This window comes from Hemicordylus capensis, chromosome 3 (genome assembly GCF_027244095.1).
Source record: "Hemicordylus capensis ecotype Gifberg chromosome 3, rHemCap1.1.pri, whole genome shotgun sequence".
Taxonomy (NCBI): Eukaryota; Metazoa; Chordata; class Lepidosauria; order Squamata; family Cordylidae; genus Hemicordylus; species Hemicordylus capensis.
In genome coordinates, this window is record NC_069659.1 from 234,921,355 (window position 1) to 234,939,580 (window position 18,226).

The 18,226-nt window shown below is 42.9% G+C and overlaps 1 protein-coding gene across 7 annotated transcripts in view; it reads left to right on the plus strand.

The window, feature by feature from the left end:
- Positions 1–18,226, plus strand: part of TBATA (thymus, brain and testes associated) — a 73,920-nt gene that overhangs the window by 19,888 nt on the left and 35,806 nt on the right. For all 7 annotated transcript variants that reach the window (XM_053306043.1, XM_053306040.1, XM_053306044.1 and 4 more), the window contains 8 exons: positions 580–661; positions 2,845–3,004; positions 3,656–3,708; positions 14,036–14,223; positions 15,046–15,183; positions 15,565–15,672; positions 16,443–16,559; positions 17,794–17,933. In XM_053306043.1, coding sequence (XP_053162018.1) covers positions 580–661; positions 2,845–3,004; positions 3,656–3,708; positions 14,036–14,223; positions 15,046–15,183; positions 15,565–15,672; positions 16,443–16,559; positions 17,794–17,933 — 986 coding nt within the window. The remainder of the gene's footprint in view (positions 1–579; positions 662–2,844; positions 3,005–3,655; positions 3,709–14,035; positions 14,224–15,045; positions 15,184–15,564; positions 15,673–16,442; positions 16,560–17,793; positions 17,934–18,226) is intronic.

The following is an 18,226-nucleotide window of genomic DNA, read 5'->3' on the forward strand; positions in this document are numbered from 1 at the left end:
TTAGGCAGTGGATTGGGTGAGATGAGAGTGGAGGTGGCACCTAGGCTGCCACCACCCCACTGTGCCTCCCTTTATGCTGCCTGTCCTGCTGCCACTAATATTTCCTGCTCTCCCTGGCTTTTGAAAAGGCAGGAGGACAATTTTTTTGGAGGGGAGGACTCAAATGGCAGCTGGTTCTTACCAGTCCAATGGAGGGGCTTTGGTGTCTCACCTCTCCCTTTGCAGCAACCAGATGAAAATGGCTAGGAAGACCCAGTTCTTGGATGAGGGGAGCCAAATGGCAGTTCGTCCTTACCAGACCAGTGGAGAGGGCTTGGGTGAAAAATTTTATTTGATTTATATACCGCCCTTCTAAAATGGCTCAAATGCCCAAATGTATTATTTATTCTTCTAGAGGTGGGGTGATTCCATCAAATGAGTGAGGAATGGTAACTTAGGACAAAGTCTATGCAGCATAAAAACCATCTTCATAAGCCAGGTGCCTGTGTGTATATACCCTCTTGACCTTTTGTTTGCCTGTATTTCAATGTCAGGCTGACCAAATCATACTGATAGCTCACTGTATTCTTCTGCCAACAGATTTTAGAGCTGCTGTGTCAGATCCTGCAGACAGACTCCCTGACAGCTATTCAGCAGTGGCTACTTGCAGCTAGTCAGAAGGGTGAGGAGGAGAATGTGGAGGGGATAGGGGCTGAAGTTCTCACTTTTGTTGTGATACTTCGATGCTCTGGTTGTCTGTATCAACCAGCTTCTCCTGTGCACTCTACGTAATTATTGCTCAGTTGCTACTGAATGCACCCCACACACGCAAGGACTTGTCTCCGCTTCGCCACACTGAACGCCCACACGATCAGTGTGGCAGAGATGCCTGCAGTCGGGATCTGGAGGAGAAAGTCCTCCAGTATCCCACAATGCATTGCACGGGTAGCAGAGAGGCTGCCTGCATCAATGCAGCGGCTCCCGGCTTGCTGGTGGCACTCTATGGTTACAAAGAAGTCATCCTCCCAGGAGCTGCAGCAAACAGCCCCCTTCGTGCACAAAGTTGGGGCTGTGAGGTAAGAAGGGGCTTCCCCCCTCTTACCTTGGTTTGCATCAAGGTAAAATAACTGGGTGGCCCTGCTCTGGAGCAGCAGGTTCGGAGTGGGTGACATGGCTCCACACGAGCCTCTCTACCCAGGTTTTCCCACTCCTACCCTGCTGTGGCTAGCATGTGACATGCATTTGAAATGCAATCTCTAAGTATGGAGATGGGAAGTTCAGACCTTCTCATGCATTACATCGCAGCAAACCCAGGTAAATGGCAAACTGTACATTTGGCAGGGAGCTGCAGCACCCAATCCCGATTTTCTGTTAGTGTAACTGCATTGTGCACATCTGCTCTAAAGCCCTGAATCTGAGAGAGCACCTTTCTCTGCTCATTAAGATCATCAGGAGAGGTCCATCTTCGAGTGCCTACAATTCATCAGGAGACAACTTGGGATTGAGCCTTCTCAGTAGCTGCCCGGAGGTTGTGGAATATGCTCCATGTGGGAATAAAAGGTTTATCATCCCTAGAGGCATTCAAGAGAGCCATAAAGACCCACTTCTTCAACTTGGCTTTTGAGAATATTTAAGTGGTTTTAATGGTTTTTAAATGAGTTTTATGTTGATATTTTTAATGGTTTCATTTTTTGTGTAGCATCCTGAGCTATTTCTAGATGAGTGGTATAGAAATGAAATGAAATGAAATAAACACATTTGTTTCATTCACTCATTATATTATTAGGTGTATGCCTAAAAACAGAATAAGGTCATTCTCATGACCGGCAGATAGGGCTGCCCTACCTGGGCATAGCCTGGTTGTGAAAAGCACTAGGATCGGTCCTGATCCCAGTGCTATGTGACAAGGTAACCCAGGTTCCGCCCCCCCCCCAGCTAATAGTGGGATAGAAAGGTGCAAGAAGGGCACTTTTTGTTCACAAAGCTGGGCAGCAAGAGCACTCAACAGTGAAGGAATCCCCCAATGCACCATACTCCTGGTGCGATGCATTGTGAGATGCCAGAGGACTATACCATCCAGCTCCCAGCTCTGCCTCTCACCACGGTGCTGATCATGTGTTGGGCAAGCAGCAAAGCTGTTGGGTAAGGAAGATCATGTGCAGGGAGGCAGGCAGAAGAAAGATTGAAGCTATTTGTTTTACATTAAAATAGTGCAGGTTAGACCTTGTGATTCATAAATCATATCATTTCCTCTTGCTACAGAAAAGAATATTGTTATGGGATTGTTGCAGACTGCAACTGCCAACCTACATATTGAGCCCCTGGCAGGGCATTCACTCCTATAGAGCAATTGTGAGAATTCAGAAATTTTCCCCAAGCTCCGATTAGCAATGCATCAAGCCCACATAAAGCTCACATTAGAAAGCTTAGATCTGAAGTTGGCTTGATGATGTGGATACCATGTGGGTTTGGAACATTGCCAAGCCGGATTTGGGGAAAAGGTTTCCGTGCTCATGTTTGCTCTACAAGAGAGAGCACACTGAGGAGCTCTAGAATCTCAATTAGATTGATCATATACATAAGAACAGTTCTGTGGGATCAGGCCCAAGGCCTATCTAGTCCAGCATCCTGTTTCACACAGTGGCCCACCAGATGCCTCTGGGGAGCCCACAGGCAAGAGGTGATGGCATGCCTTCTCTCCTGCTGTTACTCTGCTGCAACTGGTATTCAGAACCAGCCCATTGAATAATTCTACTTATATATGAAGGTGCAGGCAGAAAAAAGATTGAAGCCATTTGTTTTGCATTAAAATATTGCAGGTTAGACCTTGTGATTCATAAAGCACTTCATTTCCTCTTTCTACAGAAAAGAATATTGTTATGGGATTGTTGCAGATTGCAACTGCCAACCTACATATTGCGCCCCAGGAGCTGACCACAAGCATGGAGGAGAAACTTCCCTCACAGTTGTCTCAAAATGCCACAGACTTTGCCTCAAGGCAACATGGAAGAAATCATCCAACCAGGTGCTGCCCTTCAGACCAATTGCATGTTTGCTAAAAAGCATTGCCTTCACAGATTATGGAAAATAATATTCTATTGATACTGAAGCTTCCAGATCACAATACAAAAGGAGATCCTGCACAGACAAATATGTGCACTCTTTACAAATGTTGCCTAGTCCCCAGAAAGAACAATGGGCATGAGAAGGAACCATGATTTTTGCACCCATCCTCATAATTCCTGCATACAGGCACTACCAAAGTAGCATTAGGAAGTGGCTTCCATGCTGCTGCAGTTATGAATGAATGGTCTCTCATTCAAAGACCATTGTGGTGTAGTTGGCAACCACAATGGAGGGCTGATCGTTGAACTATAAATATACCAGGGACCCAGGCTTCTTGACAGAATTGTTTGGGAATGGAATATTTTAGAAACGGAATGTTTTTAGGTATGTGAGATAAGCAATCAAACTGCATGGAAGACAGTTAGAGACATCACTGGTGCTTCTGAGGGAATGTGACCATTTAAAGTACAAGGTAAATGAAGATATACATAAATAGTAGAAAGAGATGACAAAGTAACTAATTAATATAGCCAGGCCTTTATATTAATGACTGTTATGTTGCACCCTTGTTATAAAAAAGCAAAGTCACCTCTAGTTTATTTTATTACAGCCTGTCTGTATTAAGACAAAAACAAGAACCTATCCTAGAGGAAGAAAAGCCAGGTAAGAATACGGTTGAAAATGCTTTGCCATTATTAGATGCTCCTAATAATAAACCAGTGGAAATAATTTGAAACACATCATTTAATAATCCCTGTATAAACATCTTAAATCAGAAAGCAACTTCTGCACATTTCTTAGATGGTGCCTTTGTGGACTTTAGCCTGTCAAGAATCAAAATGAGACAAGGGCCAGACCAAACTATAGAACTCAACTCCCAGAATGTGCCGTGCCCTTTGCTCAAAATACCTGAATATGAAAGAATGAAGTTTTTAAACAGATACACACATAAATTGTAGGCTGTGCTCCTAAGCATGCTTAGCAGAAAGGAGATTCTGCTGAAAGCAAGGGGATTTATTTGCATCAACAAGTGTGTTTACGACTGGGGTACTACTGATATTTAAGGCCATGGGTAGTCAAGCGCCATGACATGGGTGCCACAGGCAGCTCGGGTGGTGGGGTCTTAAGGCACTCCTGGAGAGCAGTCCCAGGGTCCATGGTTCTGGCCATGCCACACAGACAGACTTGCCTCTCTACAAGCTGCTGCCTGCTCCTTATACTTGAGGCTTGGTCTGTGGCACATTTGCCCCAAAGATCAGCTTAGATGTATGTTCAAAAATATGAGCAGTGGACAAACACAGCCATTCATAACATCGGCCTTTAGGGCCCGTGCTCCACTTTCACCGAGCATTGCCCACTTGCTAGAGACTTGGGTCTTTTGCATGGAAGCTGGAATTCTCAAAATACTTGCATAGTACAGTGCTTGCCTAGTGAGATGGCAGAACTGCAAGCACCCTGATCACCTGCTTCCCAGATCATCAAATTAGAGCTGCAAATTGACCATCTGATTATTCAGAATCAAGAGGATATCCTAGATTTCTAAAGAGGGGCATGTCATAACTCAGGTCTATGAGAAGCCAAGCTTTTAGTGAGCTGCATCCAAAAAAAGGAAGAGTAATGCTGGCATTTGCTCAAAAGCTTCAGCTTTATCAAAATGATCTTTGACATAAACAAGTTCTTATTTGCTTTTTCTGTCTTGGCACGATGCCTAGTCACAATTAGCAAAGACTGTGTTTATAAGGAATGGCTTTGTATTTCATAAGTGTTAGTAGAAAAAGCGAATTAGCCACATATGCTTTCACTGGGGGGAATGTGGTTACCTTTTGCATTGCATGGAACTGGTAAACACTTGTAATTTGCAATCCTTACTAGACACCGTGTGAATGTAACATATTTTGAAACAACAAGAAGGGAAAGTTGCTCGATCTGTCTTTGAATGGGATTCTGATGTTTGACTATTCTGTGCCTGAATGAACTGGGTATCTATGATCCTGCAGCAGCAGCCGCCATCATGATGGTTGTGCAGAAATCTGCAGGCTGCGTGTTACCCTGTCTTCTGCTTGCCTACATAGTGGAACTGGAGCTGGCCCGAAACCACAGGGTGGGGACAACCTCGTCAGAACTCTAATGGCAACAGAGGGGGGCTGAAGAGATGGCAGACTTAATTTGTTTGTTTAACACATTTATATGCTACCCACTACCAAAGTCTCTAGGCGCTTTACAACAGAACAAACAAAATTAACACATTTAAAACTTATATAAAATTTAAAGTTAAAACAATAATATTCAATTAAAAACATCAGCTAAAAGTTCAACTAAATGCTTGGCTGGAGAGATGTCTTGGGGGACTTCAGTCTTCCAGCCCTTGGCAGGGCCTCAGTGTGTGCTCAGGAGTTCATGGCCTCCATGGCAACCATGGGCTTGTCGCAGGTAGTCTCGGGCCCGACTCATGTGGGCGAACACACTTTAGACCTGGTCTTTGTCTCGAAGCAGTGGCAAAATGATTTGAATATGGGGGATATAGCCATCTCTTGCTTGCAATGGTCTGATCACTCCCTGATCTGTATGCAGATTACTGCTGCTCCTTGCCTCCTCAGGGGCAGTGGACCTACTTTGATTATCCGTCCCAGGCACCTTATGGATCCTGACGGTTTCCAGAGGGCTCTTGGGGATATTCCCAGCAATATGATGGGCACCTCTCCAGTGCAGCTCGTTGACGCCTGGAACATCGAGGCCACGAGGGTTCTGGATGAGATTGCCCCTAAGCGGCCTCTCAGGATTCCTGGATCCCAACTTCCTTGGTTTACTCAGGCACTTAGGCAGATGAAGTGCCTTAAGAGACACTTGGAGCGCCGCTGGAGGAAAACTAATGCCGAAGCTGACCAAGCACAATTACTTATTCGGGAGTATTCTGTGGCGATGGGTGGTGAAGTCTGCTCACTTCCCTGCTCTTATTGCATCAGCTGACTCTCGCCTTATTCTGGATTACCCGTACCCTGCTTGGGGATGCGGATCCAATGGAGGTTCCATCTGTGACTGTGACATGTTTGCTAGATTCTTTGCTGATAAAGCCGCTCACCTTCGGCAGGAGTTGGACTCCAATTGCACAGGAACCGATGAGATGACAGAGACTTTCTCTTGTGATGTCATCTGGGATACTTTTGAGCTTTCTGAGGCCGAGGACGTGGACAGAATTATCTCTGGTATGGGTGCTGTGACCTGTAGCTTGGACCCTTGCCGCTCCTGGCTTATTAGAGCAGCCGGCAGGAATGTAAGATACTGGCTTCAGGAGTTGGTGAATTCTTCTCTTCATGAGGGGTCTGTGCCAGCAGCCTTAAAAGAGGTTGTGGTGCTCCCTCTTTTGAAGAAGACTTCTCTTGATCCTGAGGTCCTTGATAATTATAGACCAGTCTCCAACCTTCCTTTCCTTCTGAAGGTTTTGGAGAAGGTTGTATGTGCCCTGCTTGAGAGAGCCCTGGATGAAGCTGATTTTCTAGATCCCTGTCAGTCGGGTTTCAGGCCACAGCATAGCATGGAAACGGCATTGGTCGGTCTAGCTGATGACTTGTATCGTGACCTTGATGAGGATAGTGCCCTTCTCTTGGTCCTTTTAGATCTCTCAGTGGCTTTCGATACCATCGACCATGGTATTGTTCTGGAGCGTCCACACGGGTTGGGTATTGGGGAAACTGTTTTGCAGTGGTTCCTTTCCTTCCTTAGTGGGCACTTTCATTTAGTGTGCATTGGTGGTGAGTGCTCTGCCCTGTGGCCACTCCTTTGTGGGGTGCCTCAGGACTCGGTTCTCACATCCGTTCTTAACATCTACATGAAACCGCAGAGACAGGTCATCTGGGTGAGGTTCCATCAATATGCCAATGATACTCAGTTGTATATTGCCACCCCAGGCCACTCTGGAGATGCTATTTCTGTGTTTGCCCAATGCCTGGAGGCTGTCAGGGTCTGGATGGGCCAAAACAAGCTAGGACTTAATCCCTCCAAGACTGAGTTGCTTTTGCTTACTCTTTGATCTGGCCAATTGCTGGACAGAGCAATTGCAACTCCCTGGACGGAGTTGCATTGCCCCTGATGGAGGTGGTCCATGACTTGGGGCTCCTCTTGGACTCGCGGCTCCTACTTGAGCAGTAGGTGGAGGCCATGGCTAGAGGTGCCTTTGCCCAGCTTCAGCTGGTCCACCAGTTGCGGCCCTATCTCGACCGGCAGCCCCTGGCAACAGTAACCCATGCCCTTGTAATCTATCATCTGGATTTGTGTAATGAGCTCTACCTGAGGTTGCCTTTGAAGATGACCCAGAAGCTTCAGTTGGTTCAGAATGCAGCGGCCCGCCTGCTTATGAAATATGATAGTGTGACACCTCCCTTGTGGTCGCTACACTAGTTACCTATTTGCTTCTGGGTCCAATTAAAAGTGCTGGTTCTCACCTTTAAAACCCTTCAGGTCTTAGCACTTCTTACCTTCAGGACTGCCTCTCCCAGCCAGTTCTGTCCCATCCTGTGAGATCTTCTCAGGTTGCCCTTCTTTCAATCCCTGGTCTCAGAGAGGTCCATAGTACTAGGGCCCGTGGAAGGGCTTTCTCTGTTGCAGCCCCTTCACTTTGGAATTTTCTCCCCCACCCCACGCCACCCAGATTCTGTCTGCCTCCTTCGTTTCAGCCTTTAAAACCTTATTGAAGACATTTCTTTAACACCAGACATTTGCCCTTTAATTTTTGTTTATTTGTTTTTAAATTCTCAGATGCTGTTCTTGTTTGTACACCAACCTGAATCATGTGGATTGGGCAGTATATTAAATCTATTAATTAATTAATTAATTAATTAATTAATTAATTTCTCTTCAGTTGTTTCCTAAAAGCCATCAGGGTATGAACAGACTTATTGTTTATAGCACATGTTTCTCCCAGTCATTATGCTCTTAAGGTTGCTAAACATCTATCTGTGGCTGATGGCAAACTCACCAAATCTCTCCTGCAGGTTATTTATCCTAATGAATTATCCTGAATATTCTCCAGCATCTGTGTCTAAGATTAGGCTTTCAATCAGGACTTGCCCTTACTCATAGGTAGGCGAAGATGATTTGCTTCATTTGATGCTGTCAAACAACAGACAATAGCCAGCTACATATTTTGTTACACTTTGCCACCACCAGGTGTGCTTTGTGACCTTGTGTCCTGTGCACCAAAATGTTTGGGTCATCTCTGCTTTCAATTCCATATTTGTATAACCTAGATAAATGCTCAGCTAATTCTGTAGATGCAGCCAAGTGTCTGTCATTCAGACCACAGTACTTAGTTGCCCAAGTAGACTTGGGAGCATAATGATATGCATTTGTAGTGTTCAGAAAAGAAAATGAGGGCTTAATCTAAAAATGTTTGCAATATCTGACTCCAGTGTGTTAGATGATAGTGCAATCACCAATCCATCTTACTTTGAATGTGCTTTCGGTTTTCAGTGCAGATCGGCACTGCAGAAGTTCTCCAGCTCCACTCGTCCCTGAATGAAAAGCAAAACCAAGCCAATTAGAAAGACATTTTCCTCCTGATATTACTGTATATGCTGCTCCTGTTGCTGTGTATGCTGCTCCTGTTTCACCCCTGCTAGTCACTCAATAATTATAACACTATAAACTGCTGCATCAGAACCTAACATCTACTATCTCAGATCTTGCATCTTCTGTTGAGACACTTCAGTCATTCAAGGGAGTGGTGCTTCAGGATATTATTTAATGGGACTCTGTGCAATTCTGGGATAGTTGGAAAGACCAGTCTTACTGTGTTCCACCCTGGCATGTGATTTAGCACAATCCAAAAGGACACTGAGATGGCACAGAATGCTAAATATGGCAAAATCAGCTTTGACACCATGGCCCTTATTGTAGGATGATTTAAAGCTTAGAGAACATACCTTGAAAGCACTTCACTCCTCCTTTGATGATAAGTAGTGTGTTTATGGAGTTCGATGGGGGGCAAAACCAAACTGGTCCAGTTCAAACCAAACCGAGCCAGGCAGTTTTGTTCACACCCTTACTGGAAGATGACTACCTTCAGTTTATGGAACTGATGACAATGTGAGTGCCTTCAGTAACATACGTTGTCTTTGGGCCCCACTAACAAGTTCCTATGCTCAGCCTGGAAATGAAATCTGTGCAGCACTAGCCCTAACCCTAACCCACAACACCCACCATGGCTCCATGAAGATTCCCACAAGTTGCTTAGCTGGTAATCAATGAAATAGAGGGAACATCTCTTGAAGGAGCTTGAGGGCTGCATTCTCCCAATTTAGCACAATAATTTCTGGTGTCTAAATCCTGTCCTTCTTTGGTCATCAAGTATACAAGTGTCTGGTTTTTGTTTTTATATTACTGGTCAATGACCATAATAAAGATTTAATTTGATTTGATTCTTTTTATATTTGATGTGGCTTTTCTTCCAATGTGGACCTCCTAACAATGATAATACATCTTTGTTTCTTCTAATATCATCATTGTAAATTGTACTTATTTAAAGGATGTCAGATCTCCAAACACTTGTCTGTGATCCTTTTAGAAACAAGTTAACAGTATTTGCATTGTAGAACTATTTAGCACTTTGTTTATGGCTCCTAAAAACTGCTGTCAGAATCAAAACAGTTCATACCCCACCAGGATATTATACTTTAAGAGCTACTATAGCTAGATCATAGACAAAAACAAAGGAAAGGAACCATTAGGAGGAAAGACTGAAAAAGTATTATTTTATTTTGCCCCATTATTATTATGACCCAGACCCATTACAAAATGTCCTGCACTGCCTCTGCCACAGGCGGGAAAGCCTTACTTACAATGGAGAAATACAGGAGCAACTGTCATATCCCAATTGGAGGGCAAGACAAAGCTTAGGGGATGTGATGGAGTGGGACTAACCTAAGACTCAGACCTGGCTACTGGGATCCCTCTACACTAGGAAAACCAAGGAACCCAAACCAGCAACCTCACCACAACCCAAGGACATGGCTCTTGTCTTCTGCCTCAGAGGAGTCCACTGAGGAGGATCTACCTGTCTTAGCAGAGGCCTCCCAGATGTTTGGGAGGGAAAGCACCCTGTTGTTCTGGTCATCAACTGAATGGACAATGGGGTCTCCACCTCTTCCAGCCCGTTACATGAGCAGGGGATTGAATCTCCACATTTTCCCCACTGTAAGGTTTACACAAGTCCAAAACCCTATAAATGATCCCGCTCCCTTCACTCAGTGCATGGAGCTCTGGTCAGGATACGGTTCATGTCACACTGATTTTAGACCCAATTCTCTAAGCCAACTGGCCTGTGGAAGTTCACGTTGTGGACTACTACCCCAGAGCTTCACCCAGCTGAAAGCTGGACTTGCTCTTAATCCCTTCCTTGAGTTGAAATCACTAGGCTGCTGAGCCCTTACTGGAATCCTAGATTTCAAGATTCAGAATCACAAGAGTTGGGTCATGCATTCAGCTGAGAGACATAAATCCTCATTCAGCCATGATACTTGCTGGTTGACTCTGGGCCAGTCACTTCTCTCTCAGCCTAACCTACTTCACAGGGTTGTTGTGAGGAGAAACTTAAGTATGTAGTACACCGCTCTGGGCTCCTTGGAGGAAGAGTGGGATATAAAATGAAAATGAATAATAAAATAATAAAGCTATGAGAATGCATGTGTGAGCAGGTCCTTCCTGCATTAATGATTTCACACTAGAATTATGAATTGAAAATGTGGGGGATGCAAATACAGGTAACGTAGCCACATGCTAGATACTGTGTAATACAACACAGAGTAGAGTAGGCATACTCGTTTTGAAATCCCACTTTTTCAATGCAACAGCAACATGAAAGTAAAGTTAGCACTGGGCAACTTCCAGACTTAACTAGTCATGACTAGCTCCCACTGAAATTAATGAGATCGAACTCAGTTATTACTAACTTGTCTCATTGATGTCAATGGTGCTTAGTCATGACGAACAACTGGATGTTATCCATTGATATAACTGTATTACGTTTTTCTGTTGTTCTTCACTAGTTTGCTTCCAAGTTCTATACATTCAGTTCTCTGAATAAATAGATAATAAATAAACATATAACACCTCCCTTTCCCAACCATTTTAATCCTTGAGATGGAAATATGAAATCACATGACAAGGATGCAAACTGCCTACATCGGCACAGCCTTTAGTAATGGTAAGGGCCATTCCTCCTATATTGGGTAAGCACCTTGCCTTTGTGTCATCACATTTTCACCAGTGATACTCTCCAGATTGGTCATATTCCATTTGAGTAGGCTGCCTGGCCTATAATTGTCCACAGGTGTGTAAACAGTCCTCCCAGATGAAATATCCTGTTGTCTTGCATGATTTCCTCCCCAGCAATCTCATTCATAGGGCACAGCCTCAGAAAACCCTTCACACAGACTATGAAAAGGACCTCAAATAAATGCATCTGCTTATGTCTGTGTGTGCGCATGTGCACTCTTTAACAAGCTCATTCACAAAGCCCTGCTTTTTTTTCCTTCCCTGCCCCTTGGAGTAACTTGATCCTAGAGGCTGGAACACTGAGCCTCCAGAAACTGGCAAAAGGAGTGGGGGTGGGTGGGGGGAGAGCGAGCGAGAGAGCGAGCACATCTCTTGCTCCTTTGGCTGCTTCCATGATTAGATTTTCCTTGAAAGGAGAGACAGAGGGTCTTTCCTGCACTTTCTTGCACATATGGCTGATGGGCAGAGAGGATAAAGGGTGTATTTCACAAGACAGAAACTTCTCTGCATGGAATATACACAAGCAAGTTCCAAAGGCCACCCTGGTCCCCTGGAAAATGTTTCTATCCGAATTTGTCCTCAAGGCTTTGGTACATGTAGATACACATTCCAGTCCTTGAGTATCTTTTGTTGCTGCGGATTAATCATTTGCTTTCCCTGTGACGTGTGATTTCGGGATAGGAAGCTAGCAAGTCTGGGCCACATTGTGAATCCTGTCAGTTCCTGTCAAAGGGTCTTTCTTCCATCTCGTTTCTCCTGCATCCTTCTCTGCTGGATTCTCCATCCATCAGTGCATGTTGATTGTGCACAACGTCCACACCATGAACATGCAGGTAACTTCAAGATCCTGTTGCTGGTTGCTTTTCTTCTTCTTTCCCAGTGCTGCAAAAGGTAAGAAAGCCACTGCATGTACACTTATGGGAAGGCATGACCTCTGAAAGTATCTGACTAATGTGTGTGTTTGTGTCATAACTCTATGCTAAGTACTCCAACACCAGATGCTCATTGCAATTCTAGATCTCAAAGACATGCTTACAAAGCCAAAGGAGGGACATACATTCTGAAAAGGCTTACATTTTCAGTTCCTTTATGTATGGTTTATTGGCATGGCAACTAACAACGAGCAAATCTGCACGGTTTGGAGGCAGCTCTGCTTCAGACTCCTGGATTCAAAAAGTTGCCTTGTTTCTCTGAATAAAAGAACATCTGTTGCTTTCTGTGATCATGAGAAATACCAAATTAAATAGCACAGAAAATAATGAAACATCACGTACTTTTGATAACCATAAAAGCCCTATTCAGACATTACTTACTTTGTGTATGTGTTCAGTGTTTGTACATGTTTTTGTATGAACAACTGTGCATATGTTCATTTTAAAAGTGAACCAGAACCAAAAGTAAACCCTCTCAACTGCAGGGTACAGATAGGAAGTGTACTGCTACACATGCATTGAACATAATGTCAGAAAAGGACTAAATGGTTGATGCAAATCAGATATATATATTTATATATCCCTGAACTTGCTCTGGGTTTTTGAACAAATTAAGAATCTGGATTCCTGATGGAAATGGGTCTTAAAATTTAATAACCTGATTACTATCAACATTCACATTTGTATTAACAAATAACAAATATCCTAATAGCACAATCTATGGGACATCATACTGTTTGATAAAGAAATCTTATAACTAACCTTATTACTATAGGGACTGGATTAAAACAAAATCACCTCAGCAGAGCTTGAGAAATGAAATGGATGTGACACAATCTAGCCACAGCTAAGCATGGTAACTTAATTCTCATTGAATCCAATGGATGAATTATTAGGCAGGCACATGCTTAAATCTCTCCCATGGAAATCAGTGAGGAATCAGTTGCATGGAAATCAGTGGGGCATGCAATGCAATTCTAAACATGTTTACTCAGAAATAAGTCCCTCCTCCTTTAATGGGGTTTACTCTCTAGAAAGTGTGATTGCAGCCTTAAAGTGGTTAACGCTGGCTGGATTTTGCCTATGTTTTTATTAATTATTATTATTATCATCATCATCATCATCATCATCATCCCTATCATGATCATGATCATCATGATCATCATCATTAATTAACAGATATATTCTAAGGCTGCAATCTGAAACATACTTCCCTGGAAATAAATCCTGTGGAAATCAAGAGAGCTTGTTTCCAAGAAGATCTGGTTAGATTTGAGATTAACAAATGTCCATTAATATCTGTAATGCCTGATAGTATCCCACTGAAGACATTGTAAAATCTATCCTTTGCTCTATTCTCTTGTTAAAAGGGAAAACAATGATACACTAATTGTACTTCCCTAAGTATGATCACAACCTGTGACACCCACTTCAGATGTTACTGATCACATAGATTTCACAGGTCATGTAATACATTTCTATGCCATCCCTCCCCCGCTCCACCTCCAGCCATTACCCATTCACTCCACCCGGCTGCTTATGATGGCCTGGGAAGGAAGGAATTGCTTAGTGTGGCTCACACAGTAAGAGGTTGACTTTTTACAGAGATGATGGCGGACCAAATCACATGGCCTCGGTAATATATTAGTTAGCTTTATAAAGGTCAAGATAAGTGGGGAGTATACCTGGAGTCCAGCATCTCCAGTAAATCCACTCCATCCTTGGAACATTTGTCATCAGTAGTTTATCCAAAAGTGTTCAAGTTATGTCCATTTATGACTCTTTTATAGAGAACCTGGAAGCACCATCTTTGCACCCAGGGATCCTGTATCAGTACCGGTACTCACTGGAGAGCCAGCTAAATTATCTATCAAAATCATCTTTGAATGGAAGCAACCTCCAGGCTGAAGCGTTAGTTGATGTGCACCTCTTATGGAGAAATACCAATGATGCAGGAGAGCAGCTTCTCCATGTTCAAGTCAGTGATATCTTCATCCTGTGTTGGTTCTAAGCCAATTAGATATTGGTATTCTAGACAGACAGGAAGACCCTGGTGTTCTGTTACTAACTGAAAGCGGGGATACTGTAGTCTCTAACCATGTTTAGATCCCTACAATTACCTCTGGGCTTCTATAGAAATTTAGAAACCCAGGGGTATATAGTATCAGCAGTGAAATCAATACTCAGATATGGCTCCATTATATTCAGTGTACTTTCTTGGAACAGTTAAATAGTCAGAATGGCAAACGCAAACTGCTTATTACTTATTACAGTTTGCTGCTTATTACAGGTTGCTCTGGAAGTGACTAGGCAAGGCTCATTACCTCTGCTTCCCTTGACAATGCAAATCCACAGTCACATGGGGAAAATATAGCTTACTCCTTTTATCTGAAGGGCCATCTCCTCCCACAGGAACCTGGCTATCAATTAAGATCTTCATCAGAGATCCTTCTTGGTATGGCTCCACTTTTTGAGGTTAGGTGGGTGGCTTCTAGAGGCCTTCTTTTTAGCAGTGGTCTAAATTATGGAACACCCTTAGTCACGTATAGTCACGTCTGCCTGGTGCATTTCTTACTATATTTTAGGGGCCAGGCAAAGTCTAGCCTAGTTTGTTAGGCTTTATTGGTATTTGTCTTTTATGGTATCTGATCCCCCTTTTGACTGGATGACTGTTTTAAAGTTGAAATGGGACAAAAATGGGAATGATATTATCCCCAGATTAATTGGCCAGAGGAATTAGCAGCTATGCTGTGTAGTTCTGAATCCTCCTAATTTGCTTCTGCCCATTTTGGAAACTCAGATCCAGGACCTACAAATCCAGCACAATCTGGATCATAAGAAGAGCCAGACAATCCACAGTGATGATCCATCTTTAAAGACTTCAATGAACACCACAGAACTACAGCAGCCACTTTTCCTCCATTGGAATAATGGGAAGGTATGTTCATATTTCCCCATGCACGTATGTGGAGGATCTTTTTTTAAAACTCTTCTTTATCTGCTCCAGCAAACTCCAGCTGCCAGTTCATGCAAAGTAACTGGCTTCCTTATGGGTGGTTATTTATTGTCACCATCATGTGATAGCTGCTTATATCAGAATGAGATGATGGGTGATAATCTCTGTTGGCCACATCAAATACACAGGGCACAAAACTGACCCCAGATTCCAGACTCAGGGTCTCTCTTAAAGGATGCACAAGAATTACTAATCTATACACCTAAGCTTCATATCATATGCCTGAGCCTCACCTTTTTGAATGCCACTTGTTACTTATCTCCAGCTGGATTCCCTCTCATAAAGTTTGTTTCCATCTTCCAGGTTGAAGGCATCTATGGAGACAAAGCAGGAAACTCCCTAATGTTGGAGTTGAAACGTGGCCTTGTCAGCCTTTTCCAGTTTCAAACAGAGTCTGGGACATCAACTGAGGTACACTGCAGAGCTTCACAGAAAGTTGAAGAGAAATACTATGTCCCCAGAATCCTGCTATTCTTAAACCCTGTTCACACGTTATGGTCAACACTCATACAATCTATGTACAATGCACAGGTACAGATTGTATGCAAGTTCATTTATTCACATGTTTTGTTGAACGCAGGAGTAGCGATACACTTCCAGTCTGTATCCTGAACCCAGGTTCACTTTTAAAGTGAACACAGATACAGTACATGAACGAGTATACAGACATCTGAACACAGGTACAACATAACATCTGAATAGGATTTTATACAGCTAAATTTCTCTGCAAACATGGGAAAGTGGCATACCCAACCCCATCCAGCTCTTCCACAATGTACTTTCATATATCACAAAATAAGGCAAAGGCTCAAGATCAACACCATGGATTGATTTCATTGGTCTCTGAGTTTCTGACTGGCTCCCATCAAGTGTCCACTCTATTTTTGTTTTAACTGGGGATATGCTTTCAAAACTCAGAAAATCAACATAGACCAGTTCTGTATTTTGAGTGGGAAAAGATAATGTGGAAGACACTGCAAGGAACTGAATTCTCTATCAGTTCAGCTCACCATAATCCTGTTTATAAAAGTCATCCAGATGGAGACTGCCAACACATGCAGAAGTGTTCCGATCCAGTATTGTACTGAATAAGAACTGAACATACAGAGGCATTTCATTGTATATAGGGGCTGATGCAACATTTGCAGCACTACTCATGCTGTACCATCTGTGTGGTTTAGGAGGACATTTCCGGGAGCTGTCAAGTGACTTATGCAGTCGCCAAGGATTCTGTTCAGAAGACAAAAGACCTACACAGCTGCATAAGACCAAAATTTGGATTCAGCTCTGTTAACAAAGTAAGTCAAATTATTTGTTAATTATATCTCTTTCCATTTTGCATCTTACCATTTTCAAAATACTATAGTCGATAGATAGTCTAATCCAGCAGGGTAGACTATCTTTTGCGAAAACACTATCTTTTAAGAAAAGATAAGAGGAGGAGAAGGGGTGTTCATTAAAATTTTAAAAGGAAACTTTTATTTAAGTTTTAAATTAAATTTAAAAATTTTTTTAAGAGAAGGAAAAATTACATTAGAAACACTTTTCCCCCCTCACACACATTTTTGGGGGGCTGTTAAAAGCCTGGAATACATGCAGATAAAAAGATCATTTTATTCTCCCCCCTCAAATAATAACTGATAAAAATATATTGGAACTGGAAATAGAAAGAATGCTGGCATCATGTAAGAGACAATTTTATACAGTCTTACTACTCTTATTATAATCCCCAAAATTGAACTGTAAGTGTGTGTGTGTGTGTGTGTGTGTGTGTGTGTGTGTGTGTGTGTGTGTGTAAGTCACTAGACTTTAAGAATGCAGAGATATTTTTGACATGTCGTGGCAAACAAACAAACAAACAAAAAGCCTGAGAACTAGAAACAATGTGGTACATTTTAAAAAATGTCAAATTCTTTGTTTTCACTTCCTATGGTTTCAAATCAGGACAGTATTAATTTCCATAGGCGGATTTGCTGGGAAATATTGAATGAATTGAACATAAACAACTGTATATACAGGATATTCTCTTCTTCCTACTTCTCCACAGGTGGGTTCAGACAACTTCTGGAAAGTATGTCAGTGGGAACTGTTGATTCCCAGAGAGTGCATGCTATTCCAGTCATTTCCATTTCATCCAAACCCAGAAATGTTGAGTGGCCAAGCAGCACTTCCCTCCACCACCTGACATCTGTTGTCCACTTCAAATGTTGGTTACAGATGGATGGCAGAGAAAAATGTGGCTTGGAAACCAGAGGTTAGAGGGTTCAGATGACATGAAATGAGCTGAACTTGCGAATCGTGCCAGAAGTATGCACTCATGGGCGCTAGAGGTTCCCACCAGCCAGATTTCGCATGGGTTGTCCACCCTATGTTGGAGACAGTGATATTGTTTGCCCACTCGTAAGCATTTAGCAATAACAGTAATGATTGTTTAACCTGTAATAAGTCAAATTGTCCATGGAATGTCACTGTTCTTCCATGTAAGCATCATTGGCAGAACCAGAATCTAATGGGGAGAAACTCCTTTTGTAGATTTTTGGAATCCAGTGGCAACCCACAAGTAAAACCCTTTACTCTGTTGAGGGAAGTCTCATCAAATCTGTGTTGTCTGAGGAAAGTCACATCATCTCTCTAACCTTGAAGTCTTCTGTTGGGGTCAATATCACCTCCAGGTTAGTCCTGCATGGGTTCATTCATAAGGCTGGTATGTCTAAGAAGGTGAATGGCTTCATCCAAACAGAATGAGAAAACAGAGTCCTCTATAGCCCTGGTTTTCTTGATCCTGAGACCAAACGCAAATACAACAGAGTGGCAACAAACACATTAAAATGGTTGCTTCTGAGGGACCTCCTCAAAGATACATATTCTTCCCAAGTGTTTTGAGAAGCCTCCTCACCCCATTTTATTGAACTTCCCCTCCACATGATCATATCTCCCCTCCCAAGTGTCTTTCCTTCCTTCCACC